At 38.1% G+C, this 23,046-nt stretch overlaps 2 protein-coding genes and 4 non-coding genes across 7 annotated transcripts; 1 reads left to right on the top strand and 5 right to left on the bottom strand.

Moving 5' to 3' along the window:
* Window positions 1-102: 102 nt before the first annotated feature.
* On the bottom strand, window positions 103-9,321 carry rpl7 (ribosomal protein L7). 2 transcript variants are annotated; one of them, XM_032551261.1, is made up of 8 exons: window positions 9,276-9,321; window positions 6,439-6,445; window positions 3,696-3,795; window positions 3,438-3,604; window positions 1,974-2,111; window positions 1,110-1,219; window positions 341-556; window positions 103-141 (listed from the first exon to the last, which is right to left on the bottom strand). In XM_032551261.1, the coding sequence occupies exons 1-7, from the start codon at window positions 9,304-9,306 to the stop codon at window positions 348-350; spliced, it is 762 nt and encodes a 253-aa protein (XP_032407152.1). In that variant the 5' UTR covers window positions 9,307-9,321; the 3' UTR covers window positions 103-141; window positions 341-347. The 2 variants fall into 2 exon arrangements, with proteins under 2 accessions (XP_032407152.1, XP_032407153.1); XM_032551262.1 differs by lacking the exons at window positions 6,439-6,445; window positions 9,276-9,321 and adding an exon at window positions 4,274-4,352.
* LOC116712393 (small nucleolar SNORD12/SNORD106) lies at window positions 210-302 on the bottom strand. The gene has a single exon (XR_004337534.1). It is a non-coding gene; the product is annotated as a small nucleolar SNORD12/SNORD106 (small nucleolar RNA).
* Window positions 907-1,001, bottom strand: LOC116712392 (small nucleolar SNORD12/SNORD106). Its single transcript, XR_004337533.1, has one exon. It is a non-coding gene; the product is annotated as a small nucleolar SNORD12/SNORD106 (small nucleolar RNA).
* LOC116712389 (small nucleolar SNORD12/SNORD106) lies at window positions 1,818-1,909 on the bottom strand. The gene has a single exon (XR_004337529.1). It is a non-coding gene; the product is annotated as a small nucleolar SNORD12/SNORD106 (small nucleolar RNA).
* LOC116712394 (small nucleolar SNORD12/SNORD106) lies at window positions 2,181-2,270 on the bottom strand. The gene has a single exon (XR_004337535.1). It is a non-coding gene; the product is annotated as a small nucleolar SNORD12/SNORD106 (small nucleolar RNA).
* Window positions 7,608-22,105, top strand: rdh10a (retinol dehydrogenase 10a). Its single transcript, XM_032551258.1, has 7 exons — window positions 7,608-7,979; window positions 8,055-8,354; window positions 9,052-9,287; window positions 17,917-18,015; window positions 19,042-19,187; window positions 20,236-20,367; window positions 20,459-22,105. Exons 2-7 carry the CDS (start codon window positions 8,069-8,071, stop codon window positions 20,580-20,582), a joined length of 1,023 nt encoding a protein of 340 aa, XP_032407149.1. The 5' UTR covers window positions 7,608-7,979; window positions 8,055-8,068; the 3' UTR covers window positions 20,583-22,105.
* Window positions 22,106-23,046: the final 941 nt, after the last annotated feature.

The raw sequence follows: 23,046 nt of genomic DNA, 5'->3' as shown, positions 1-23,046 counted from the left end.
AGGAAGACTGGCAATGTCCTTGAATAACAGAACTCCCAAAAATGGTATATCACCATACAGCAAAGCAAGGCAATGACACAGATGTGAACAAGACATTTTTTTAAACATGTTTTTATTGTATATTTTGAGTCCTTTGAAAACCTGAAAAGAGAAAAAAAACAGTATTAGAAAGCAAACTCCAGGTAATGAACATAATCAGTAATTGCAAAGACATGGTTTCAGACATGGTTGGCTTACTAACAACTGATTTTCACCATAGTCGATAAGACGGGGAAAAAAGATTATGCATCATTGACCACAGCTGTTTTTTAAATATCTGTACGGCAATCCTAAAACTTACCATAAACTTAGTTCATCCTTCGGATCAGCCTGTTGATCTGGTCCTCCCTGTTTCCAGCATCACCTCCCTCAACAAAGTGTGTGGTCTTCTTGTTCATACCACCACGTGGCGATGACAGCTTGAAAGGCCACAGGAAGTTGTTGGCCATCTTGAAGTTCTTGCCAACTGTGTAGATCTCGTGAATAAGGTCCTCAATGCAGATGATGCCGTATTTGCCTGTAGGATAAAAGAAATGTTTCACAGCTACTCATTTCACTGAAAATACAGTAATTTTAAATACAAACTGTGGGCCTTTTTCAGTTTTATATATTGAAAAGCAACAGATTCTTCAACTACCATTTTTTTGTTGTTGTATGAAACAAAACCCAGATTTCCCAGAAAAATTTGTACCAGTATTTCAAGATCTCAGATTTGGGACTTTGGCATCAAAATAAGACCAAAGACACAAATATGTACATAAGGTCTAATCTAGTGAGACTGACTCAAGAATTCAGGATAAATTATAGATGGATCATAAAGATTTGTGAAATAAAACCAAAACAAGCTTTCTAAATAAATAAGACTGGCAAGTGGCTTCAGATACAACTGGCTAAATTAGTTTAGTTTTTTTTTCACCAAAGTCGATAAGACGGGGAAAAAAGTGTACATCATTAGCCACATTATGAACCAGAATGTGAAAATCAGAAATGAGGCTGTGCATAAATATAGGATAAATAGAAAAGAATAAACTGCAAAAAATGTCACGTTGTGTGAGGGAAGAGATTCTTACCAAGGGGCCTCTCTATCAGAGCGTTGTCTGTGAGGGCAATACGCATCTTCTTCACTTTGCCGTGGCCACGTTTGTAGATGAGCTCCCGCACAGACTTCAGGTTGGGGTATCTGAATATTATCAGAAAATAGTTATAAAAGTCATGGACATAATTTCAAACAGCACTGGAAATTTTACACACTTTTAACTATTCAAATATGTTGCTGGTGTTTAACTTAAGCTTAAACCTTTTAACAAGAGCCCAGTTGCCTTCTAAGAACACAAGTTCTTAAAAGTATTTAAAGAAGATGCTTTAATAACCCAATAAACAGTTCCCAACCTGGGTCCTCCAGCTCCCCTGCCCTACATGTTTCAGATGATTTTCAGTTTCAACAGGTGCACAGCAGTCTGCTATGACCTGTTCATTTGAGACGAGGCTGATGCAGAACATTACTAAAAAATTCAAGACAGTGGGCCATGAGACTTAGGGCTGTAGATCACCTAACTAAACGACTCCAAATCTAGTTAAAAGTAGTAGGGCATATAAATATACATACTTAAGTCTTAACTGCAAACCCCCAAAGATCTTGCATAAGAATGCCCCCCCAAGGATTACAGACATCTGGACTTTTAAAGTCCAAACCTTGGCTTATTAAACTCAAAATGCTTCACAATGCTAACAAAAAAACAAACCAGTTACTGGGAGTTGAGGCAATCAGAATGGCTTGGAATGTGGTTTCAGACAAAACTGGCTTAGTTTCAGCAAGTATTCATCATGGTCGATATGATGGGGAAAAAAGTTCAGCATCATTAACCACATTCCAAAATATTTTTACCTATATTTAAAAAAAAAAAATCTACATTTGAACACTTTAATATTCTTACCCCCAAGCAATATAAGGCTCTGCAATCCTAAGCATGTTGATAGAAGCCTTGTTCAGCTTGACAAACACACCGTTGAAGATCTGGCGCAGACGGAGCAGCTGCAGAACCTTGCGGACCTTTGGTGGGACACCGTTGATACTAAAAACACAACAATAATAATTAAGTCTTTGAGCCATGCCAACATTTAACTGTCAAATAGCAGTAGTGATAGTGGTTTCAGAAGGATATTGGCTTAGGAAGCTAATCTTTCACCATTGTCGATAAGTCGGGGAAAGAATGTTCATCATTAACCACTTAGTTTTACATGGATTGCTTCTTTAGACAAGCAATTTGTTGCTGCTCAATACATTTTAACCATCTTAGCTTGCTAGTCAAGGTTGTTTAAGATTTGTGAAATAAATTCTTTCCCTAAACATTTAGTAATTCTACCAATAAAATTCATCTAATCATGGTATGATTGGGAGACTATGTACTAAAGTTTTAAAATTTTTACAGAACAACTGTGGAGATGATTTTTTTTGTTTGATTTTCAAGGAGGTCAACAGCTCCGAAATTGCCATTGGAACACGACTCTAAACCTAAAGCCATAACATTTGACATGAACTAATCATAATAATCACTATATTGCTCTGACTGACGGCCCTAGACATAATACAAGGGAATGTATCATATTCCCCGTTTTTGACTTCCAGATGACCAGATAAGGATTTTTTAGCCCACATCTGAAGTACAAAAGTTCACTATCAGTTTATACCTGCTTTAGCTAAAGATTTGAATATTGAACTCACAAAACTAGGTGCAGAAAGAGGGAAATGAAAAAGTGGACTGGTAGAAAGCTAGCTAATCTAATGATAGGACAGACTGACACATATATCACTTTGCACACTTAGCTAAGATATTAAGAAAAAGTAATAGTGCAAAAAGAAACAAAAGTTCATAGGACTTGTATAAAGCTTCTACCGATGGCTGAACTAATGATTAAATTACTGGATGGCTCAACTGATCAATGGATGGAGGGAGCAGATGAAGACATTTTTTTACATGAAAACAAGAAAAGCACCCAATTAGGTTACCTTTAAAGTTACTTTTAGAAATATTTGTGAAAACGTAAGTATGACAGTTCCTGGGATGGAGAATATGATTTTAAAATGCCTATGATTTCCTATATTTTCTACTTCCATACTTACCCAGACAAGAAAAATACATTTAAGACAACAAGAGTCCTATATATCAGTCCTAATCGCATCCCTAAACTTGCACAACTAAGTTGAAACTGATAAAGTACATAGAGTATAAAAATTAAATCAGGCAGGCCACACAGTGGCAAATCATCAATACACAGATACTGGACTGACTTTGAGCAAGAACTGACCATGAACCAAAAACAAACACAGGGAGAACAATTATTGCAACTCCAGCATTCCATGTTAAAGTCATAACACCATAACCATAGGAGCAACTTACCCTCTGATCCTGATAACAAAGGCCAGTTTGGGCTCAGGTGGCACATAGTAGTTCCCCACTTTGCGAGCCATACGAGACATGCGGATCTCACGCCTGTACATCTGCCTGTACTCCTTGTGGTACTTTTCAGCCCTCTTGTAGATCAGTTTCCTGGTCACCTTCCGGGCCTGAAATTAATAGTGATGTGCTTAAAACGGTCCATAAAGCTACTTTCAGTTTAATAAGCAGAGACTACGTAAAGCAGTAGATCAAATTTACCTTCTTCTCCGCCAGTAGCTTCTTGATACGCATGGCCTTCAAGGCGGCGAAGGCCTTTCGCCTTTTTAAAAGGCTCTCAGGGACCGACGGCACCTTTTTTCTGTCAGGGCATATTATTAAAAATATTGTCGATAAAGGGGCACCATGTTCTGATTGTCCAACATAGCAGCGGCTAGTACGTTAAACGAAAGCATATCATTTACAGTGCTGTAGTGCTTAGCTAGTTAGCCTAGTTCTTTACCGGCTACCATCAAAATTTATATACTGACAACAAATGAATAGAAAAGACGTGTTGCTACATATATGTAGTAAATTTCCAAATTTCCTTCAATATTAAAAAAGAAAAGAACATTTCTTGAGTGTTCAGAGACCAAATAGCAGCCATGTTGAACACTGCTCTGCCAACACTATATGCATAAAATAGCCATAAAAACAAAAGTTAAAAGTCACATTCTCCAGCAATACTTCAATCGTTTAATTGTATAACACCTAAATTGCACAAATAAGCTATTAAATATGGAGTTATAACCATATGATGACTAGATGTGCTTAGATTTTAAAACAGAGGAATCACTCACTCTGCGTCCGCCATTGCGATCACCGAGAAAGAGAAATCTCCATCTGCGCATGTGCCGGATAAAGGATCGTCAGGGTGCCCACTTGGGTGCCTGACTAAAATAAGTTTAAATTATGTTTTTATTATTATTGTTCTATGTCTAGGGTAGTTTTATTTAAGTCTGATTTTACAGTTGTTTATAGCTATGTTTATAACTCTGATCTTCTGAAAATTTATTTTTGAAAAGATATTTACTGTTTGTTATGACCAGTATTATACACAAACATTTTTAATATAATGTAATTTAATATCGGTAACATGTCATATAAGGAATTACTATATAGTTTTTAAAAAATAGAAAGCTAATTATGACATTTATTTATTTATTTATTTATTCATTTATTTTATAAAAAAAAATAGAATGTAGTTTTGCACACATATCGTTTTGTAGTTATTTAGTCATTAAACTAAAATAAAACATTTTCATATTTGGACTATATTTAATGTACATTTACCTATTTTGGTTTCTTCCATTTTGAAACAAAATCAACCCATACATCCATACTACTTATCCAAAGAGAGTGCAATTGCCCCTTACAGAATCACTGTTTTGTTTTGTTTTGTTTTTTTACTTTATTTTTGTTGGGGTTTTCTGTCACACTGATTTATAAAACAAATTAGACCTGTCTGTCAATATGTCTGCTAAAATATATCGTGAAGTAACACATGATTCCTCAAACTAAAGATATTAAACAACAAATCAGAAGCACAGAGACTAACATTTATCACTGCAAAAAGGGTTATAAAACGAATTCCAAGGTTTTGGGATGCAAAGCAAGCCACAATAACAGTCATTGTAATCAAATGGATTAAAAAAATGGAACAGTATTGAACTTTCTTAGGAGAGGCAAGTGGAAGTAACTGTGAGATGAATGTATGCCCCATTGCATCTGGCATTTAATTAACAGTATTTTATTAAAATAACCTCATATTGACAGTCATGGAAGTATAAGTTCTGGTTTACAAGGAAAAAACAGAAGAAGAAAACTTCATGATCAGTTTGTGACCTTACATGACATTTTTTTTCAGAACAATGATGCAAACTCTCAAAGAAGTCCACTTGTGAATAGATTAAAAAAACCTGAGCTTTGAAATTATATCAAAATATGAACTCAAATACAGTTGAGATATTGTTGCATGATGACCTTCAACATATTCATACATTCAATGTGGCTGAACCAAAAATGTTCTTCAAACAACAATATGATTGGAATTCATGTGTAAAACGTGATGCTGGGAATACTTGTTTTCAAGTATAATGTCCCTAATTGCTAGTTTTAGGGTAAAATTATGTTTTGGGGGGCACTTTTTACCTGAAAAAATTTAATATTATTTGATGACATTTACTGACATGTATAATCAGTTTATTATTATTTTTATGTAATCATATAATACCATATTATGTATTACTCTGATGTTTTGGCTCAGGTCTAATTATTTTATTAATGTTGGTCTGGTAAAGTTAGTACAGCATTGCAAAACCCAAGTTTACTAGTATACAACTCTTTTAAAAGTTTATCAGTGAAAAGAAACACACTTTTGACGCAACTCTGTAGTAAGCCCCTAGTTGGACCAGCAGAGGGCGCAAACACCTAATTTCCAAAAGATTAATACACGTCTCCAGATTTTCAACAAGACGAGTTGTCCTGACAGTCACAGCAAAAGGACATTGTGTATTGTATGTAACATAATAATAATAATAATAATAATAATAATAATAATAATAATAATAATGTCTATTATTATAGACTTTGCAAGGCATTTGGAATATTCTACTATTGGGTTGAGTGTCCATAAAATGAGGCACATTTCAAATCATTTGTCAAAACAATTGCTCTTTTAAAGTTTAACCATAATTTAATCAGGCATTTCATGTACATTAAGTAGGGTTAGATTTCATTTCCTCTTGCTTCTGTAAAGTCACATAGAAATTGTTTCATTCAAATTCAAATTCAGTCTATTACAGGGATATGAAGTCAGTATAACGTCTCCCATAATATTATAATATCAGTGGTGGATTAATCAGCAAGCATTCATGTTTCTGTTTTGTTTTGCCTTGTACTCTTCTATAGACGATTGATGAAGCGATTTATTTTCCAATTGTTGGCTGTCAGTTACCCTCCCTACCGGGAGACTGGACATCTGATAGGTTGATAGAGGTTGCACAACACCGAAATGATGTAAGCAAGAAAAAAAGGTGTCCTTGTTACACATGAGGAAATGTACCTTAATTACTCCCTCATCCCACCCCACCCCCATCTGAGATATAAGATATTTAGTTCCATTATCTGTATCTACTGAAAGGATTTTAGTGCGTTTGAAGCTGTTTTTAAGTTGGGCACATTTCTCACCATTTACACCATAACTAGCCAGTCTGCGTATATGATTGGTAAAGATTGATATGAAATGTTTTACATCCTGAGAGCAATCTAAAGACCAAGCAGGAGCTAGAGTTGTTTTGCCTATGCTGCATTGTGTCACAAACACAGGGAAAAAAAACTTTTTTCTTTTCTTTTCTATTTTCTTTTACTATTTCAAATCTTTATGGAGCTTTAAATATTAGGGTCCTCAGAAAGACCGTCTGACCAACCCCAAACACCAAATTCAATACGGCTATCAGCTCACTAGCAATTTGTAGTTTAGCATTAGCTCTCTTGCTAGCTGTATTTAAATTCTTGTTTCACCGCAGAAACGATGACAACCACAAGTCTTATGACTATTTTAAACATTTTTCATGTGGATATATTCAGGCCAAGTACAACCAGTATAAACATGCCATTACTGTTTTTTTGTTGTTTTTTTTTTGGACACCACATACAGTGAAAAAGCAAAACTAACCTGTGACAGAACCAATTATTTTCACTTTAATATTGGTCAAATAGTTTAGTTGCTAATGTTGTCAAATATAACCTTGAATTAACATTAGGTTTACAAGCAAATGTGCTCATTTCAAGTTTATTCAAAAAATAATAATTAATATTTAAGACCAACCCTCCAAAATTCTGTTTGTTAGTGTAGCCCTAGTTGTCAGGGAAAAGGTTTACTCACAACCTTGTAGGGGTAGATTTATAGGTATTATTAACTTTCATTCCTTTTGGAAACGGGGAACAAACCAGGAGAGACATATACATTAATAATTACATAGTATTTTAACTAGCAAATTAAACTTGCAATATAGTCTCCAAAATTCTGTAATTTGTCTAACTAAACAGAACAGAAATACTGATTAGGTACCTCGAGATCGTTTATTTATTTATTTATTTTAACTGGTGGGGGATTCACACATATTTTTGTCCAATTATTTGCCTTGCATCATGCTGAGTGTAGTGTAGATAGCTGGCACTTCAGTTTGTCAGGCGCCCACTCCTATTGGGTCTGGCGTTGGATGGGTGGACTGAATAAATAGCGAGTGAGATGCGGATCAGAATGACATGAGATGTGGAGCAGCAGCAGCAGAGAGGGTAGGAGACAATCCATAGTAGCTGCTCGTTAGTCACCCCAGATCAGCGCTCAATACTCAACCGGATTCTTAACTGAACTCTCTCTTCTTTTTTTTTTTTTTTACCTCTTATAATCTGAGCTCTTGTGTGCGCTCCTACACCACTTTCCTCTGTCAGCGCTCTGATCCAAGTTTTCTCGGTGAAACCCTATCCCTCTGCTGCTAACAGGTTGGAACAATAAATTTTTTTTAATTTTTTTTTTTTTTTTTGCGCGTCTTAATATCGCTTATCTGAAATTCATAGAAAGCACGGCCAAGATGATGATGATCATCGCGGAGTTCTTCGTGGTTATCTTGAAGGTGCTCTGGGCGTTTGTGACAGCCGGGGCCAGATGGGTCGTGCGACCCAAGGAGAAGAGCGTGGCGGGACAGGTGTGCGTGATCACCGGGGCTGGGAGCGGCCTCGGGCGGCTGTTCGCCAAGGAGTTCGCCCGGCGACGAGCGGTCCTGGTCCTGTGGGACATAAACAGCCAGAGCAATGAGGAAACGGCAGAGATGGTACGACAGATATACCACGAAGCGGAGACTCCCGTCGCAAGAGATGGTAAGTCAACCCTTTGAAGGACTTTTGAAGGATGTTAAAAATACCCCCCACCCCCACAAAAAACATTGTTTTGTTTTTTTTGCTACAGAGGTTAACGAATTTTTTTACTCTATCTCAGATTTATAGCCAAGTCTTCACTGAGTGTCAGCGTAAACAGGAAATTGACTAATCAATCAACCAGAGATCGGAATCAACCGATTTTTCCCCCTCGATTGCGCTCGAGCAAACTGCAGAGTCAAATACTAGAAAATGTGAATAGAAACATCGTTTTTGCACCATATTTTAGAGTTTCAGGTTCCATTTGAGCAGCTTTAGGAAAGGAGAGATACACCTGTCAGTCAGCCAGAGATGGAATCAGAGGATTTTTTTTTCATGATCAGCTAATCAGTTTTCAACAGGTGAAATGCTGAAAATCTTACATTTTTATTTAACTTGTAGAAAAACTTCTACTATCAAAACAACTGCAGCACTCTTTTCCTTTTTAATGTGTTATAGACCTTAGAGGAAAAAACTTGTATCTTTCAGGGGGGAAAAAATCCAAATCAGTAAATCTCTGACTAAAGCATGACTTATTGTGAGTATTTTAATAATATAGTTTGCATGTGGACAATATATTCATTCTTCTACAGTCTCATCATTTACCTTCTGCGCCGTACTTAAACCTCCATTCATCATTTCTCCATTCTCCATTCTGCAGGACCTGTTGGAGGAGTGGAGGAAGTCCCTGCTTTTCAGCCTCAGGTCTACACGTACGTGTGTGATGTGGGCAAGCGCGAGAGTGTGTATTCCACGGCGGAGAAGGTGCGGCGAGAGGTGGGAGAGGTGGACATACTGATCAACAACGCTGGCGTGGTCTCAGGCCACCACCTCCTGGAGTGCCCGGACGAGCTGATCGAGCGCACCATGGTGGTCAACTGTCACGCACACTTCTGGGTGAGCTTCTCCTGATCATGTCGTCATGGTTTGTTTTGTTTGCTTGGGGCCTTGCGCTGTGATGAGCCATATAAAACAGTGTCACGAGCAACGTGGTGCCAGGTTTTTTCCACGCCAGCTCCCATGCTTCCCTCAGAACCTCTTATCCCACCTCTTGGTGTCCAAGTCAAAAATCAAAGATAGTGCCTAAATCCCTCATTGAGTGAGAAAGTGAAAGTATCTGACCATAAACAGACATATTTTGTTTCACTTTTTAGCTAAAGTTCTGCCACAGGAAAGTCACAAGGTTTCTCTTTGATGAAAATTCCCCTGTATTTGGTGCTGATTCCTGTGGTATGGAAGGTCCTCCTTTATCCTTGTGTGATGGAAAGAGGGATCTGCATAAGCCTCGTATCAGTTCAGCACATTTTGTTGGCAGGTGGTGATTTGATGGGGATCTGTATCAAATTTTCTTTTGGCTCCCCTCCCGGGGGCCTTCCTCTGCCGTTTTATCTCCAATGAAACATTTTGTTCACTTAAATATGTTTCACTTCAAATAAACAAGAGCTGCAGCATAGAACAGAAAAGGAATGGGGGATAGGGAAGGTCAAATGTGCCACGGTGTGATCTAACTAACTAATTATTTCTTAATGTCAGAATTAAAACATATGAATACTTTTTTTCACATAAATGTATCTACAATGTTTATTACAGATAGATTTACGTCACAATCTAATGATTTATTTTATTTATTGAATTATGGGCACTTTATAACAATTTGAGGGTCTGTCATTGGGTGGGGCAAACATATAGTGAACCCTCCGGTGGTCTTAGCGCGATGCTCAGGAGGAGGCAAATATCATGGTCAAGCAGCCAGGAAGTGGATAGATTTTCCCATCAGACCGTCAGTTTCTGAAACCACGCAAAAAAAAAAAAACAACCTAAAAGCGAACACAGTGCGACCCCACCGGACCGCGCACAGAGTAAAAAACTCATGCTGAAGTTGATTGGTTTCACAATGACTTACAGTTCAGTTTAACCAATTAGATATTAGAGTCTGCTTGATGAGTCAGTGCGAAGCTGTGGAATATTTTATGGCAAATGAACTTAGATAGTAAATAAGTGCAAAAAATGAAAAAAAAAATTATATCAGAAGTTTGTGATTAATAGATTGTTTTTAATCTTAATGTTTATATTTAATTATTTAATAAAGATTACATTAAACAAACGATACATTTATTTATTTATTTGTTTTACAGATTCATTTCCAATTAAATTTTAAAAATAATTGTATGTTTATTAAGCTGCGGCATATTTGAGCCTCCACAGGATACAGCCTCCCACTGTGATTAGAAAATTCATGTGAGGGGAAGCCTTTCTGAAAAAAAATTAGATGGATGGGGCTCTGTAATGAAAATGAATTTTATCACTTAGCTGCAGCAGCCAGCTCTGCTTGGCAGCTGTCGTGCCTGTGCATAATTAGTTGTCTTTTTATTTAATTTATTTATTTTTTTTCCCAGTTTCACTCCACAGTAATGTCTCTCTCACCCAGAGGTAGAGTTGTCGTAGCACTTCTCACTTTACATAGGAGAAGCAGGGTTTGCACTTTTTTTGCGGCTGCAGGTTGTTTTTATATCGAGACGATTTCTGAGGGATGCAATGACAACGCAACAGTTTTGAAGTTCGCTAATTGAGCATGAAAGTCTCTTGTGTTATCAAACAGGTTGTGTATTTCCTCCCTAATGGTTTCTCTTTTCATGCTCCTCTCTGCTGGCTCTCCTCGTGTTCTTTTACATCCAGGATTTGGAGTCAGGATCCAGTGGTTGGGTGGCAGATTTGGGGATTCCTAATAGAGAGCTGTGTTTGTGTATCTCCAGTATTCTATGCAGAGCGTGCGTTCTTTAGAGGTGGGGTGGAGACGAGGGAGGGAGTAGGGAGGAGGAGACGGGGCAGATGAAAGAAGGATTTAATGAATGGCGACAGCCAGAATGGAGGATGTGGTTCATTAACGACACAAGCTGGATGAATAGAGCTTAGACTAACAGAGACCTGACCACTATCCTCTCACAAACACTGTTTCTTACTACATGCAGGTGGTACTTTTTGTTCCATGTTTTAGATTTCTTTTTTTCTGGTGATGTGTTGTTAGACGGGTTAACTTCTCCCTTTATGACTCAGCAGACAAACTGTAGCTTAAGGTTAATATTATTTTCATTTTAATGCAGCAAAGTGGTGTAGATATTCGAAATGCAGTTTACAAAACTGCACTAAACTGACAGTCACTCAAAACAGCATTACAAACAACAAATATGTAAGAAAACATAAAGTTCATTAGAAATGTAAACAATGAAATGAATATAATCAGATGATACTATAGGCAAAGTCCAATCCTCAATTAAATCATCCATCTAAACACTTACATCCAGGTGTTTGAGCATTAGCAATATTTTTAAAAGTTTAACCTAACTCAGATGCATATGGGTTTTTTCAAAGTTGACTGCAAGAGTCAGTGGTTTACAGATAAAGCAAATCATTCAATGCTAAATACAAAATATTGTGATAAGTCAGAGATCTAAAGTTTGTGTTGAAGTTAAATGTAGACTGCCTTAAGAGCAGATGATAACTGTGGAGAGGTATTCATACAAATTACATCCCAACAACAAGGCAAAAATGTGAATGGAGCAGTTTTGTGTCCCTTAAAAGAAAGATGAGCCATAGCTCTGAAGAAGATTCTAAGTTTTAAGCGATAATTAATAAGGACTCTTAATAATATTATTTGTAAACCAATTCATGAAGAGCAGAGATGGAAAATTAAAAGATTTTGGTTCCGAGTCAGCGAAGAACTGCTATTTTTTTTTTTTTGTATTTTCAATATTCAAAACAAAAAATGCCAAAAGACTTACAGATGAGAATTCACCTGAGTAAATCACACTATCATCAGCAAATAAATGGAACCAAGCATTGTTGATTTATTAATAAATAACAGCAGTCCCAGAACAATTCCTGTGGAACACCTCTATATACAAAAAAGATGTCCCATGCTAACTGTTTACAAAGAAATATTTTTATTATAATTAAGGTAGTGATCAGACTTGGTCCAAATCAGACAGAATCTTAAAGAAAATCAGAAATGGCCAGAAAAAAATCAAAATGTTGTAACTCAAGTTATCTAAATGTTTTGGGAAAGTCTCTTGCTGCTAAGAAAAACATTGTTGCTCTTCAGAAACAGACAAAATTTGTCAAACAAACAAAGTTTTCCTCACACTTGAACTGTATGAGAAAGAAGTCTAGAGAACTCCTGTAGCAACAGTTTCGGATCTGTTCAAGTTCTCATTTGTTGGACACTGTATCAGGAATGAGGCAATGACTGAGATTGGAGCAGGAAACGGATGGTAATCGTAGCGTGGTTGTCTGCCAAAGCAGCCGAACCCAGACCCCATACTCCGTACTCCATCTCTCCTCCTTCCAGGGGCCTCTCTGACTCCTCCCAAGCTGATTTCAAGGCATTGGGTGCAGCTGGAAGGGAGTCACAGAGGCCAGCGCCTTTCTTCCGGCTTTGCCACACACACAAACTATGATTCAGTCCCTTTCTTCTCTTAAGATTTTTCTGTTTTTATGAGACATGCATTTCTCTGATGCTTTTATTAGTCCAGCTGACCATTTGTGATGTTGGCCACTTACTTCTGAGTCATGATGGCACATGGGATGCACAGTCATTTTGCAAGAGAGACACCAGAGTTGTTCATGTTTGAAGCTTTGCATTTATCTAGTGGAATGACACGAAAGGAAATTAGCATCAGCATCTTGAGCTAGTTATCCAACAGGTGGTCTTGTGAATGATAAACACTCGCTTCCCCTTCCCGCTTGTGGAGATCCCACTTATCTTGTGCAACGGCATGACATGGCGGGAAAAGAACCTGGTGCCATCCCATGCATCGGCCAGGCGAGAGGGTAATGGTAAGCTGCTGCTGACCCACTTTATCTGACAATTGGTTTCTTGTCTGTGGATCAGCTTGACAAGATGCCAGCTGACAGGAGCCAAGTTCTGCAGGCAGCATTCCTTCTGTAGGCAGAGAAAGGAGGCAGCCAGGCAGAAGGGTCCTACTTGACTAGTTTTATAAGGGCCCCTCCTCCGGCCTAGTGCACCTGGATGTCTTCATGCGGCTACTTATCACTCCTCCCTTTTCCATGTACCTGTTCTTGCCTCTACAACTAATGACTCCTTCACCCATCAATCTTTCCTTTTAATTAAATGTCTGATATGATACTAGGAGATGCTCACAGGCCAAAAAGTTATCCGAGAAAGAGCCAAGAGTTTTGCCTTACTTCTTTACTTTTTTACTATATCTCAATGATTGAGAAATAGTTCAGGCAAGTTAAAACAAATTAATGATATTATAAAAATACAAACTAGGTCGTATTTTTAAATGGTATTTTATGTATAAGCTAGTGAGGTGTGTCTCATTAAACACTTATTTTGAAAGCACAGTGATGCCCTTTCCATAAAATACACAATCTTGAAAATCAAATGGAATTCAACATTGAGTTCCATTAGAAAATAAAGCCCTAAAAATAAAGTCCTAGAAATGTCAATCAACATTATTGTTTCCTTTATATTACTAAGTTTGTCCCATTAAAACTGAAGGTTCTCTTTTGCTTGGGGCACCAGTCAAAGATAGCAGCAATACAGTAAATATAGATTAGTACATCAAACAAAAACAGACAGTGAAACACTTGCATACATTGAGACCTAACTTAATTTTTAAACAGACCTTTAAATTTATTCATAGAAGTATTGCAGAATAAGTTCAGTTTAAAGATTTTTCCAGGCATGAAATGTTGAAAAACCGAAAGCTTTCTTTCCGAGTTTGGTTATCTCTCTACACTTAAAGCACCATTGTAAGTGTAAGTTGATTTAGACTACTGGTTTTCTTGTTTCCTTCTTTAAACACATACTTTAAAATACATTTTAGGCCACAAACGTGCAACGTTGCATAGAGCTGACACTGATAAATGTGAAAATCCTAGTTAGTATTAAATCTCAGTGCCTCGTGACATACTGAGAGATAGCCAACGCATTTACATCCAGTTCATCTCTATATTCAGTGATACTCTAAAGGTTCAATCTGCCAGCAAGAAATATTATAATTACCATCAAATAATCCTAGGAAGAGCTTCAATTTTTTCACAAGATAATGAGCGTACTCCCTAAATGACAAGTCATCAAGTCAAAAGGTTAAATATTGACAAGTTAACACCAATTATTTGGTAACTATTGTTTCACAAAAACTTTCTCTGTCGGCGCCAAAGTTTCGTTTCCTCTGCATTTAATACAAGTCATAGATTACAGAGCTGTTCTTGTGCACTATCATAGACATGTTGAATATACTCAAACCAGTTTGAAGAAGGTGCAGAGCAGTAAATTACAGTACTGTTGAATAATATACAGTATATGAAAAAGTTAGCAAAAAATCAAAGATGGGCCAAGATTTGAACTTTTTGGGACCCGTTTATAGACTTGCAAAAATTCTGCAGTAGAACCATCAATCTTAATCATTTAGGTTCTACCTGTAATGTAATTTGGAAACCATCCAAAGTTTTGCTTACACAAACCATTGTGTGCAAGATATTTGATTAAAGCTAAGAGAACAAAGTTTTCTCCTTTGTTATTGATGCCTTTCACAGCAATGTGTCTTTATGACTGAAACCTTTGTAAAAACAAAAAAAATACAAAGTAAAAAATAAACAAAATCTCCCTGAAAGGTGAGTAAATTTGGTGAGCAAATTGGAAAAAAGAAAATTTAATTTAGCAAGTCTTCTGCTTCAACCTACATTATTATGTAGGTATGTTCTGGAGACACAGAGTACTTAATAACACCAATTCCAACTCGTTAATGTTCCTTCCATGTGAATAAATTGGTTCCTGTTGTGCAACCACTTGGATTAAGATTTAAGTAACAGTCAGCAGATGCTGACTATTTAGCCTGGTCCCTCCAATAAGAACAACCTTCATCAATCATCCCTTATGGTCACTAAATTCAACCCAACCCATTCCATTTTCTCATTCTACGGTGGTATCAGTCAAGCTCTGGTGCTCAGAAAGATTTGTACTCCCTCCCATTCATTCTCTCATCCAGGGAGAAGTCAACCCAATTAAATGGCCATCTGGTCCAATGCAAAGGCCAATATTTTGTTCATATTCCTGTTGGTCAGGCGCTAGCACTAATGCAGCCTGACACCCCAGCTGCAAGAAGCTTTGTGTGGCTTAAATGCTCCAGGGGGCACCCACCAATTAGGAGGGGGTGCAGCGGGCAGGGCACCCCACTTGGGCCAAGGAGGCCCGGCTGTGTCAGCGGGTAATTTAGCGGAACAAGAGAGCGTTGAGACCCAATTACGGCGGCTCTGATGTAAGACACGAGACTCTCGTTGCCTTCACACATTTTGTGTCAGAGAGGTCAGTGGGGGTCATACCCACATGCCAGAGCTGCCATGAGAAGCAGGACACCCCGGCAGGGAGGGAGAGAGATGGGATGGTTGGTCACGCTCAGGCCCGTCCTCAGCTTGGGGGAGCAATCTTTCCTCCACCAGTTCCAGGTAAAAAGACCACTCAGCAAATCTGTCCAGCTGAAATCTGCAAACTGGCTTGAACTGTATAGCATAGTGCCAGGTCAAGTCATTCCCTGCTGTCAAAAAGTTGCTTTGGGAGTGGGAAATTTTGGCTCAACTCAGGTATGGGCATATCTTGAGGTAATTCTTCATTTGCACGCAACTCTCTCCCTCTGCTGCCATTCTGGCTCATAGAGTCGTCTCTCAGCGTTTGCCCGGGTCTTGCATTCTCTGAGTTACCTCTCTTTGGGCCCCATCATTTGATGAGTTGAATATTGCACTGACCTTAAAATTTATGTCCTGGAAAACTGCAGATGTCTGGATCCGTTTCAGATCAGTTATACCTGACTAAAAAAATTAACTCAAACAATGAGGTCATTTTTATTTCTTACAACAGCCTCTCTGTGTAGGTTTCATCTCACTAAACAAGCAGAAAGGCATCTACAACACAGAAGTCTCACTAAGGATTACGTTAAACGTCAGTAGGTCCAATACAGTTAATCTCTAGGTGCAGTTTTAATGAGGCGTTTTCCTCCCTGCTCTGGTGGATCCAGGGCTGTACTACCTGGTACCATGCTCTCACTGGCTCCGTGCTCCCCTTCTGTAAATGTTTATTAAGAAGCATGGATCATTTCTCTGGCAAGGGGTTCAGATCATAAAACTGTTGCCTTTCATTTATTTCATCACAAATTATTTGAATACAAGCAATTTAGGTGTAGTATAATTTTCCAAACTAATTTTTCTGGAAAATTAGTAAGAGCCTTTCCATAATTTATCCATAATCTATCCTGTCCTTCCTACCTTCTTTTTTTCCTTCCTTCCTTCCTTCCATTCACATTCTTTCTTAGCTTCCTTTCCTCAATCCTTTTTGCCATTTAGTCCTTTGACCTTTCTTTACTTATTTCCTTTATTTCTTCCTTGTCTTTATATTCTTGACTCACATTCATCCCATAATCATTCTTACCTTTAGGCCTTACTTCAACTTCCTCACATCAGCTTCTCTATTTAAAGCCTGACCTCTGTGAAAAACATTGAACAACAGTGAAACCAAAGTAAACCTTGTATTCTTCTACTAAAAAGGATCCAAAAAATAAACTCAGAATACTGAAGCTCTGTCTGGAAAATGTTGAATTTTGACATATAAATTGTGCAAGAACTTGTTTCTGTAATGTTACAGTATAGGCAGTAAATGTCTGTTTCACAGGTGTAGGGAGACGAAAGTGTCTGTTTACATCTCACCTCCATCACACTCTTTAAGCACTGCAGGCTACATGTATTCTTCACTGTGCTAGAACATATTTCACCTATATCATTTGCTCAGTCACCAACAAAAGGGCTCCCAGTTTCTTGCAGACCTCCCAGTGGGAGAGTGATTGGTCAGTTCCTGTCATAGTCATTATGTGTCACACCTGCTCATTGGCTCATGCTGTGTGCAGAGGCGCTCCAAAGCCGGCAGCAGACGGGTAGAGCCCGGTTCAGCTGTAGGCCTCTAACCGTCATTGGACCAGCCGGTGGAACTAGTCCGCCTTTCACATGGCGTAGCGGTTTTTAAACTCTTTCATCCCTGAGCTGGACTCGCTCATCTGAGGAGCTGTTCCACTGAGTGTCGCTCGGGTGGCGGGGGGTGTAGGTAGAAGAGAGGCTGAACTGAGCTGCTACAGGTGGTGAGTGAGCGGAGGCCTGTGACTGGTGTTGTCACCAAGTCTTTAGAGAAAGGCTCAACGAAAGGCACCAGATCTGTGTGGGAAAAGAAGAGACTTTGCTGCAGGATTCGCATCCATCTCTTTGACATCCTTCTTCTCTTTTACATGAGCTTTATAAGGATAAAAGTTTTAAAAATCTTTAAATGTTGTACCTCCCCCCCTCTCTCAGTTATGAATTCTCATTCTGATGCTTCTTTCTGCATCACCATGGAGAAGCAAGAGAAACTGAGTGGGGGGAAGGCAGAGAGGATCAAAGAGTGTTGGCACAGACAAACTGCACAAGTGAACTAACCTCTCTGCTTTTTCTCCTTGCCCTTCTGTCTCCTCTGTCCTTCCTCCAGACCACCAAGGCGTTTCTCCCCAAGATGCTGGAGCTGAATCACGGTCACATTGTGACTGTTGCCAGCTCCCTCGGTTTATTCAGCACAGCTGGAGTTGAGGTTAGTATCATACACAGAAACACATACACATCCCCGTCGTTCCCACCATCTGCGAGCGGGCTTTTCTCCTCGGCCGTCGGCGTGCCAGCTTGCACGCTGAGAGCGGGGAGGTTAGGCCCCATCTCTCTAGTTGTTCCCCCACCCGTTAAATTAAGCAACACAGATGAGCATTCGGGAGTGTCGTATAGATTCCTCTATCTGCAGCAGCGGGGGCGTCGGGGGCCCCCAGTGGGCACTGGCCCCGGGGCCAGAATGAGCTGACAGCTCCCCGTGGGACAGAGACATCTTCATCATCGCTTTGTGGACTACTTGCTCCTCATTAAATATTCAGCTCACAACCTTTTCCCATTGATATGGTTTTTCTTCCTATAGTATTTTTTTAATTCTAATTCCTTCTAAAATATTTTGAGGGGGGTTATTTATCGCCATAACCCGAGAGAGCAAAACAGTATCCTCTTCAAATTTTAAGTTTTTTTAAATGATAGTTTTCTTATTTATTCCTGCAGCAAAAAACTCTGTAAGGACAGCTACTTTGAATTCTCTCCTCATTTAAGGATGCATTCTTAAAAATATAATAATGCCTTAGATTAACACTAAAGTGTATTGCACTTTCAGTTTGCTGTTAGAAATGTTCATTTCTTAAATGTGACCTCAGATATGCACATTATTATTTTTTAGGAGTCTATGACTGTACTGTGAGCTTCCTGTGTCTATTGTCACGCATATATTTACCTTCCTTTATTTTTTTAGTCTGTTTTTTTTTAAAGATTATTTCCACAGTGTACCACATCAAAACCTTCCTGCTCAGCAGAGCAGCATACTAATGTGCTCGAGAAGAATGCTAATGAAACCATAGAAAAGCGGTTAGGCTCCCTCAGGTTTTCTTTGTGGCTGTATCATTACCATCTAGGAGAATCCCATGAGCCCACTGAGGCATGTTTGATAATGTTTTATAGTCCCTAGGTGCATTTTTTTTTTTTTTTTTTTGTTAACGGGTCAAATCTGTTTTCTTTTTATTCTGCTCAGGATTACTGTGCCAGCAAGTTCGGTGCCATCGGGTTTCACGAGTCCCTGAGCCACGAGATTAAAGCCTCAGAGAAGGACGGCATCAACATGACCCTGGTGTGCCCTTACCTGGTCAACACGGGAATGTTCAAAGGTTGCAGGATAAGGTGAGCCACAACACGAACTGGCGAGCGTATCCACTTCTGTGCACTTCTTTTCTTTCTTTTTTTTTTTCTTTCCTTCTCGCACCTGGGTTGAGTTTTTATTTTCTGAAAAAGTGTGTTCGGAACAACATTTGAACATCAAAGCAGACGTTGAGGGTTTGTTGGGAGAATTACGGCACAGTGATTTCTGTTTCATAAGTCAACACTGTGTAAACAAGGGGGGGTGCTTTTTGTCTCCCGGGGTAAAAACCTCAAGACCAGGTGCACCTGGTCTCTGTCCCCCACACGCTCCATCCCCCCACAATAACTGCTGCTGTTATGGTCTTCACTTTGTCTGATGGTTATTGTCTGCAGGTGGCTCTACTGTCAACTAACCCACCACCCCCACAACTATTTAGTCCTAATCAGTGTCATTGCATTAATAATAACAATCATGCTCAGAGTTAGTGAAGACAGATAACCATCTGACTCCGATTGGGATTTGAAGTTGTAAACCAACCTAAAGTAGCACATTATTTTGAATTGGAAGGGAAATTATACTTAATGGATTTTTGATTCCACCCCCATTACTTTTATGCCCCAATAGGAAAGCTATTATTGAAAAAAGTAATAAAATGCCACAAGCCATAAAATGCCACAAGCCATGTAGTGGGCCAAGTTAAGTTATAAAATAAGGTGCCCTCGTCAGATGATACCAAAATTGACCGTTATGGGTTTAAATGGACGTTGTTACGAATGGTGTACAACTCATAACAATTCTCTCTTCATTTAAGGATGCATTTTTAAAAATGCATCCTTAAATGATGGTGATTGTGTGTGCATTTCCTCAGTACACAAATCACCATCTCCAGGAAGAACACGGTGGTGGCAGTATTGTGCTGTGGGGAGCACAATACTGGAGGGACAGAAAAGTTGGTCAGCATAGTTGTGTGTTGTAGTGACCTTTCCAATGTTAAGACCCAAGCCACAAAATGGCTGTTCACACACATGATTTAAATCAAAACATGATTGAACAACGTGGTTAACAATAGCTACTCCTTACTCGATCCAGGAAGGAGATAGAGCCTTTTCTGCCGCCCCTGTCGCCAGAGTTCTGTGTGAAGCAAGCCATGAGAGCCATCCTCACAGATCAGCCAATGGTCTGCACACCTCGCATCATCTACATGGTTAACTTTATGAAAAGGTAAGAAACCCTCTCAATGCTCCATTACCCCTAAGTGAAATGTAGTGAGGATCCTTGAGTTTTAATCCTAACTCCATCCCGTTTTCCACAGCATCCTGCCCTTTGAGGCCATCGTGTGCATGTACCGGTTCCTCGGTGCCGACAAATGCATGTACCCTTTCCTAGCTCAGAGGAAGGAGGCGATGAACAACAATGAAGCGAAGAACGGGATCTAAGGAGAAGTGTTTACAACCGGGGCATTCATGCAGTGGAGCGACAAATGGTTTGCCACCTTCCCGATTTTCAGGTTTTTTGTGTATTTTCACACACTTCAGTGTTTCAGAACATCACGGCAATTTAAATATTAGTCCGAGTAAAGTGATATCCCGCTAAACCTAATAACTGGTTGGGCCAACCTTACCAGCAACAACTGCAATCAAATGTTTGTGATAACTTATGAGTCTTATGATGAATTTTTGGCCTTCTCATCTTCGCAGAATTGTTGTAATTCACCCAGATTGGAGGGTTTTTGAGCACCATGTTTCACTGTTGATAAGCAGTTACTTTTATGCTAGATGTAATGGGACACACACTGTCCAGAGTTAAACTTTTTGTCCTGTCAGTCCACGAAATATTTTTCCAAAAGTCTTAGTCAAGTCAAGATGTGTTCTGGAAAAATCGAGGCAAACTTTCCTCTGCCAAGCAAGCCATTTTTGCCAAGTCTCTTAGGCATAACCTTTGACCTTAACTGAGGCAAGTGAGGCCTGCAATCACTTTTTCTCAAGGCCACAAGCCATGTAGTGGGCCAAATTAAGGCATTCCTTATTTTCTTTTGATAATGAATGCCTTCATTTAAAAACTGCATTTTGTGTTTACTTGTGTTATTTTTAACATTTAAACTGGACTGATGTTCTGAAACATTTAAGTGTCAAACAAATAGGAAATCAGGAAGGGGGCGAAGACTTTTCCACACCGCTGTACCTGCAAGCATATGGAAACAACCACTGAAGACAAAAGATGGGGGAGGGTGAAAAAAAAGAAAGAAAAAAGACTGAATCTAGACTGGTGCACTTGCATTGAGCAAATGCAAAGATTTACCATATTGTTCCTCTGGAACAAAAAAGCTGCGTACTACACAAAGGAATCATTTGAGTTTTTGTTTTCATAGAAATCAACATCTATATACCATCACTAGTTTTGAAATCATACAAAAAAAAAAAGGTATCCAGTAATTAACTCTTTACATAATGTAGTCACCAGCCTTATCTAGTGTCATTGTGGAAATATACAGTATGTTACTGTACAAACAGTAATCTTTTTTTTCACTTATTTTATTTTTTGTAGACATGCACTGTAAGTTCTAATTTTTATGTTGTAAATTCCGATTTGCTTTTCCCCACACTGCCAGTGATCTTTGTGTAGATTTAACACAATGCTTCAAGCTAGCCAACATTTTCTTATTCAGAGGCGTTTATTCAGTCCAGTTTACACAGCATTGATTCATGCTAGTGTGCTTTTTTTTTTCTTTTTTTTTTTTGCCACGTACCATCTTTCTTGTTTTGCCTAAATATGTAATTTTTAGAGACATGTAGCAAAGTTTGATTTTTTAAATGCATTCCAAATGGGACTCAGTGGCCAAGTTATTGATAACCTTTTTTGGACTTTCCTGTATCATGAGTTTCAGTCATTGCTGTTCTCATAAATCTCTTAAATGGAACATGAGTAAAAATAAATAAATAAATAAATCATTGTCCTGGGTTGAATTAGCATGTGACTGATAGCAGAATGTATTGTTTAAAGAGAACCCGAGAGAACAGGTCTTTACATATATATATATATATATATATTTTTTTTTTTTCCATTTGTGTCCATTTTAAGGCATTGTTCATATTGTACGTTTATATTTTTGAACAATATTGCTAAAAAACTAACTCCAGTTGAAGTTACTGTCCTGACACTGAGTGGTTGAGGGAACTGTAATAATGTTTTTGTTTTTTTTTATTCCCCCACATCCACCAAAAAAGAAAATATGTAAAATTGTCTCTGACATTCTTCTGACCAGTTAAAGTGAAATGTATGTTTAAATGTTGTTAACCTTCGCCCAAATGAGTGTTCCCACCACATTTGATGTATGACTATTTTATATACTTTATATATATATATATATATATATATATATAGAGTACAGACCAAAAGTTTGGACACACTTTCTCATTGAATTCAATGAGAAGGTGTGTCCAAACTTTTGGTCTGTACTGTATATATATATATATATATATATATATATATATATATATATATATATATATATATATATATATATATATATATATATATATATATATATATATGTGTATATATATATATATATATATATATATATATATATATATATATATATATATATATATATATATATATATATATATATATTGTTTTGAATGTTAAATACAATACATTCCAAAAGGCATCATTCCCTCAGTCACAGTGATGAGCCTAAATTCTCTACCTCTTAATTTTTGCCTTTTTCTTTTGTTTGACAGCATAACATAAGTCTCTTTTTGTAATATTCTAAAAAAAAAAAAAAAAAAAAAAATGCTCCATTGTCAAGCAAATGTGGTTCCAATGTTTAGTGTCTCTACCTAACTTAAATTAATAAAGTGATTTAGATTATTATCAGTGTTTTTGTTTTGCTTGTGA

Source organism: Xiphophorus hellerii, chromosome 21 (genome assembly GCF_003331165.1).
Source record: "Xiphophorus hellerii strain 12219 chromosome 21, Xiphophorus_hellerii-4.1, whole genome shotgun sequence".
Taxonomy (NCBI): Eukaryota; Metazoa; Chordata; class Actinopteri; order Cyprinodontiformes; family Poeciliidae; genus Xiphophorus; species Xiphophorus hellerii.
The sequence above is the reverse complement of the archived record's forward strand: the minus strand, read 5'-3'. Positions and strand labels throughout refer to the sequence as shown.

Coding starts and splice junctions, on each gene's coding strand:
- rdh10a (XM_032551258.1), top strand. CDS start 8,069: ATGATGATGATCATCGCGGAGTTCTTCGTGGTTATCTTGAAGGTGCTC. Junction 18,016..19,041: donor TCAGCACAGCTGGAGTTGAG/GTTAGTATCATA, acceptor TATTCTGCTCAG/GATTACTGTGCCAGCAAGTT. Junction 20,368..20,458: donor ATGGTTAACTTTATGAAAAG/GTAAGAAACCCT, acceptor CGTTTTCCACAG/CATCCTGCCCTTTGAGGCCA.
- rpl7 (XM_032551261.1), bottom strand. CDS start 9,306: ATGATCAGGAGAAGCTCACCCAGAAGTGTGC. Junction 2,112..3,437: donor TTTGTTATCAGGATCAGAGG/GTAAGTTGCTCC, acceptor TTGTGTTTTTAG/TATCAACGGTGTCCCACCAA. Junction 557..1,109: donor TCTGATAGAGAGGCCCCTTG/GTAAGAATCTCT, acceptor TTTATCCTACAG/GCAAATACGGCATCATCTGC.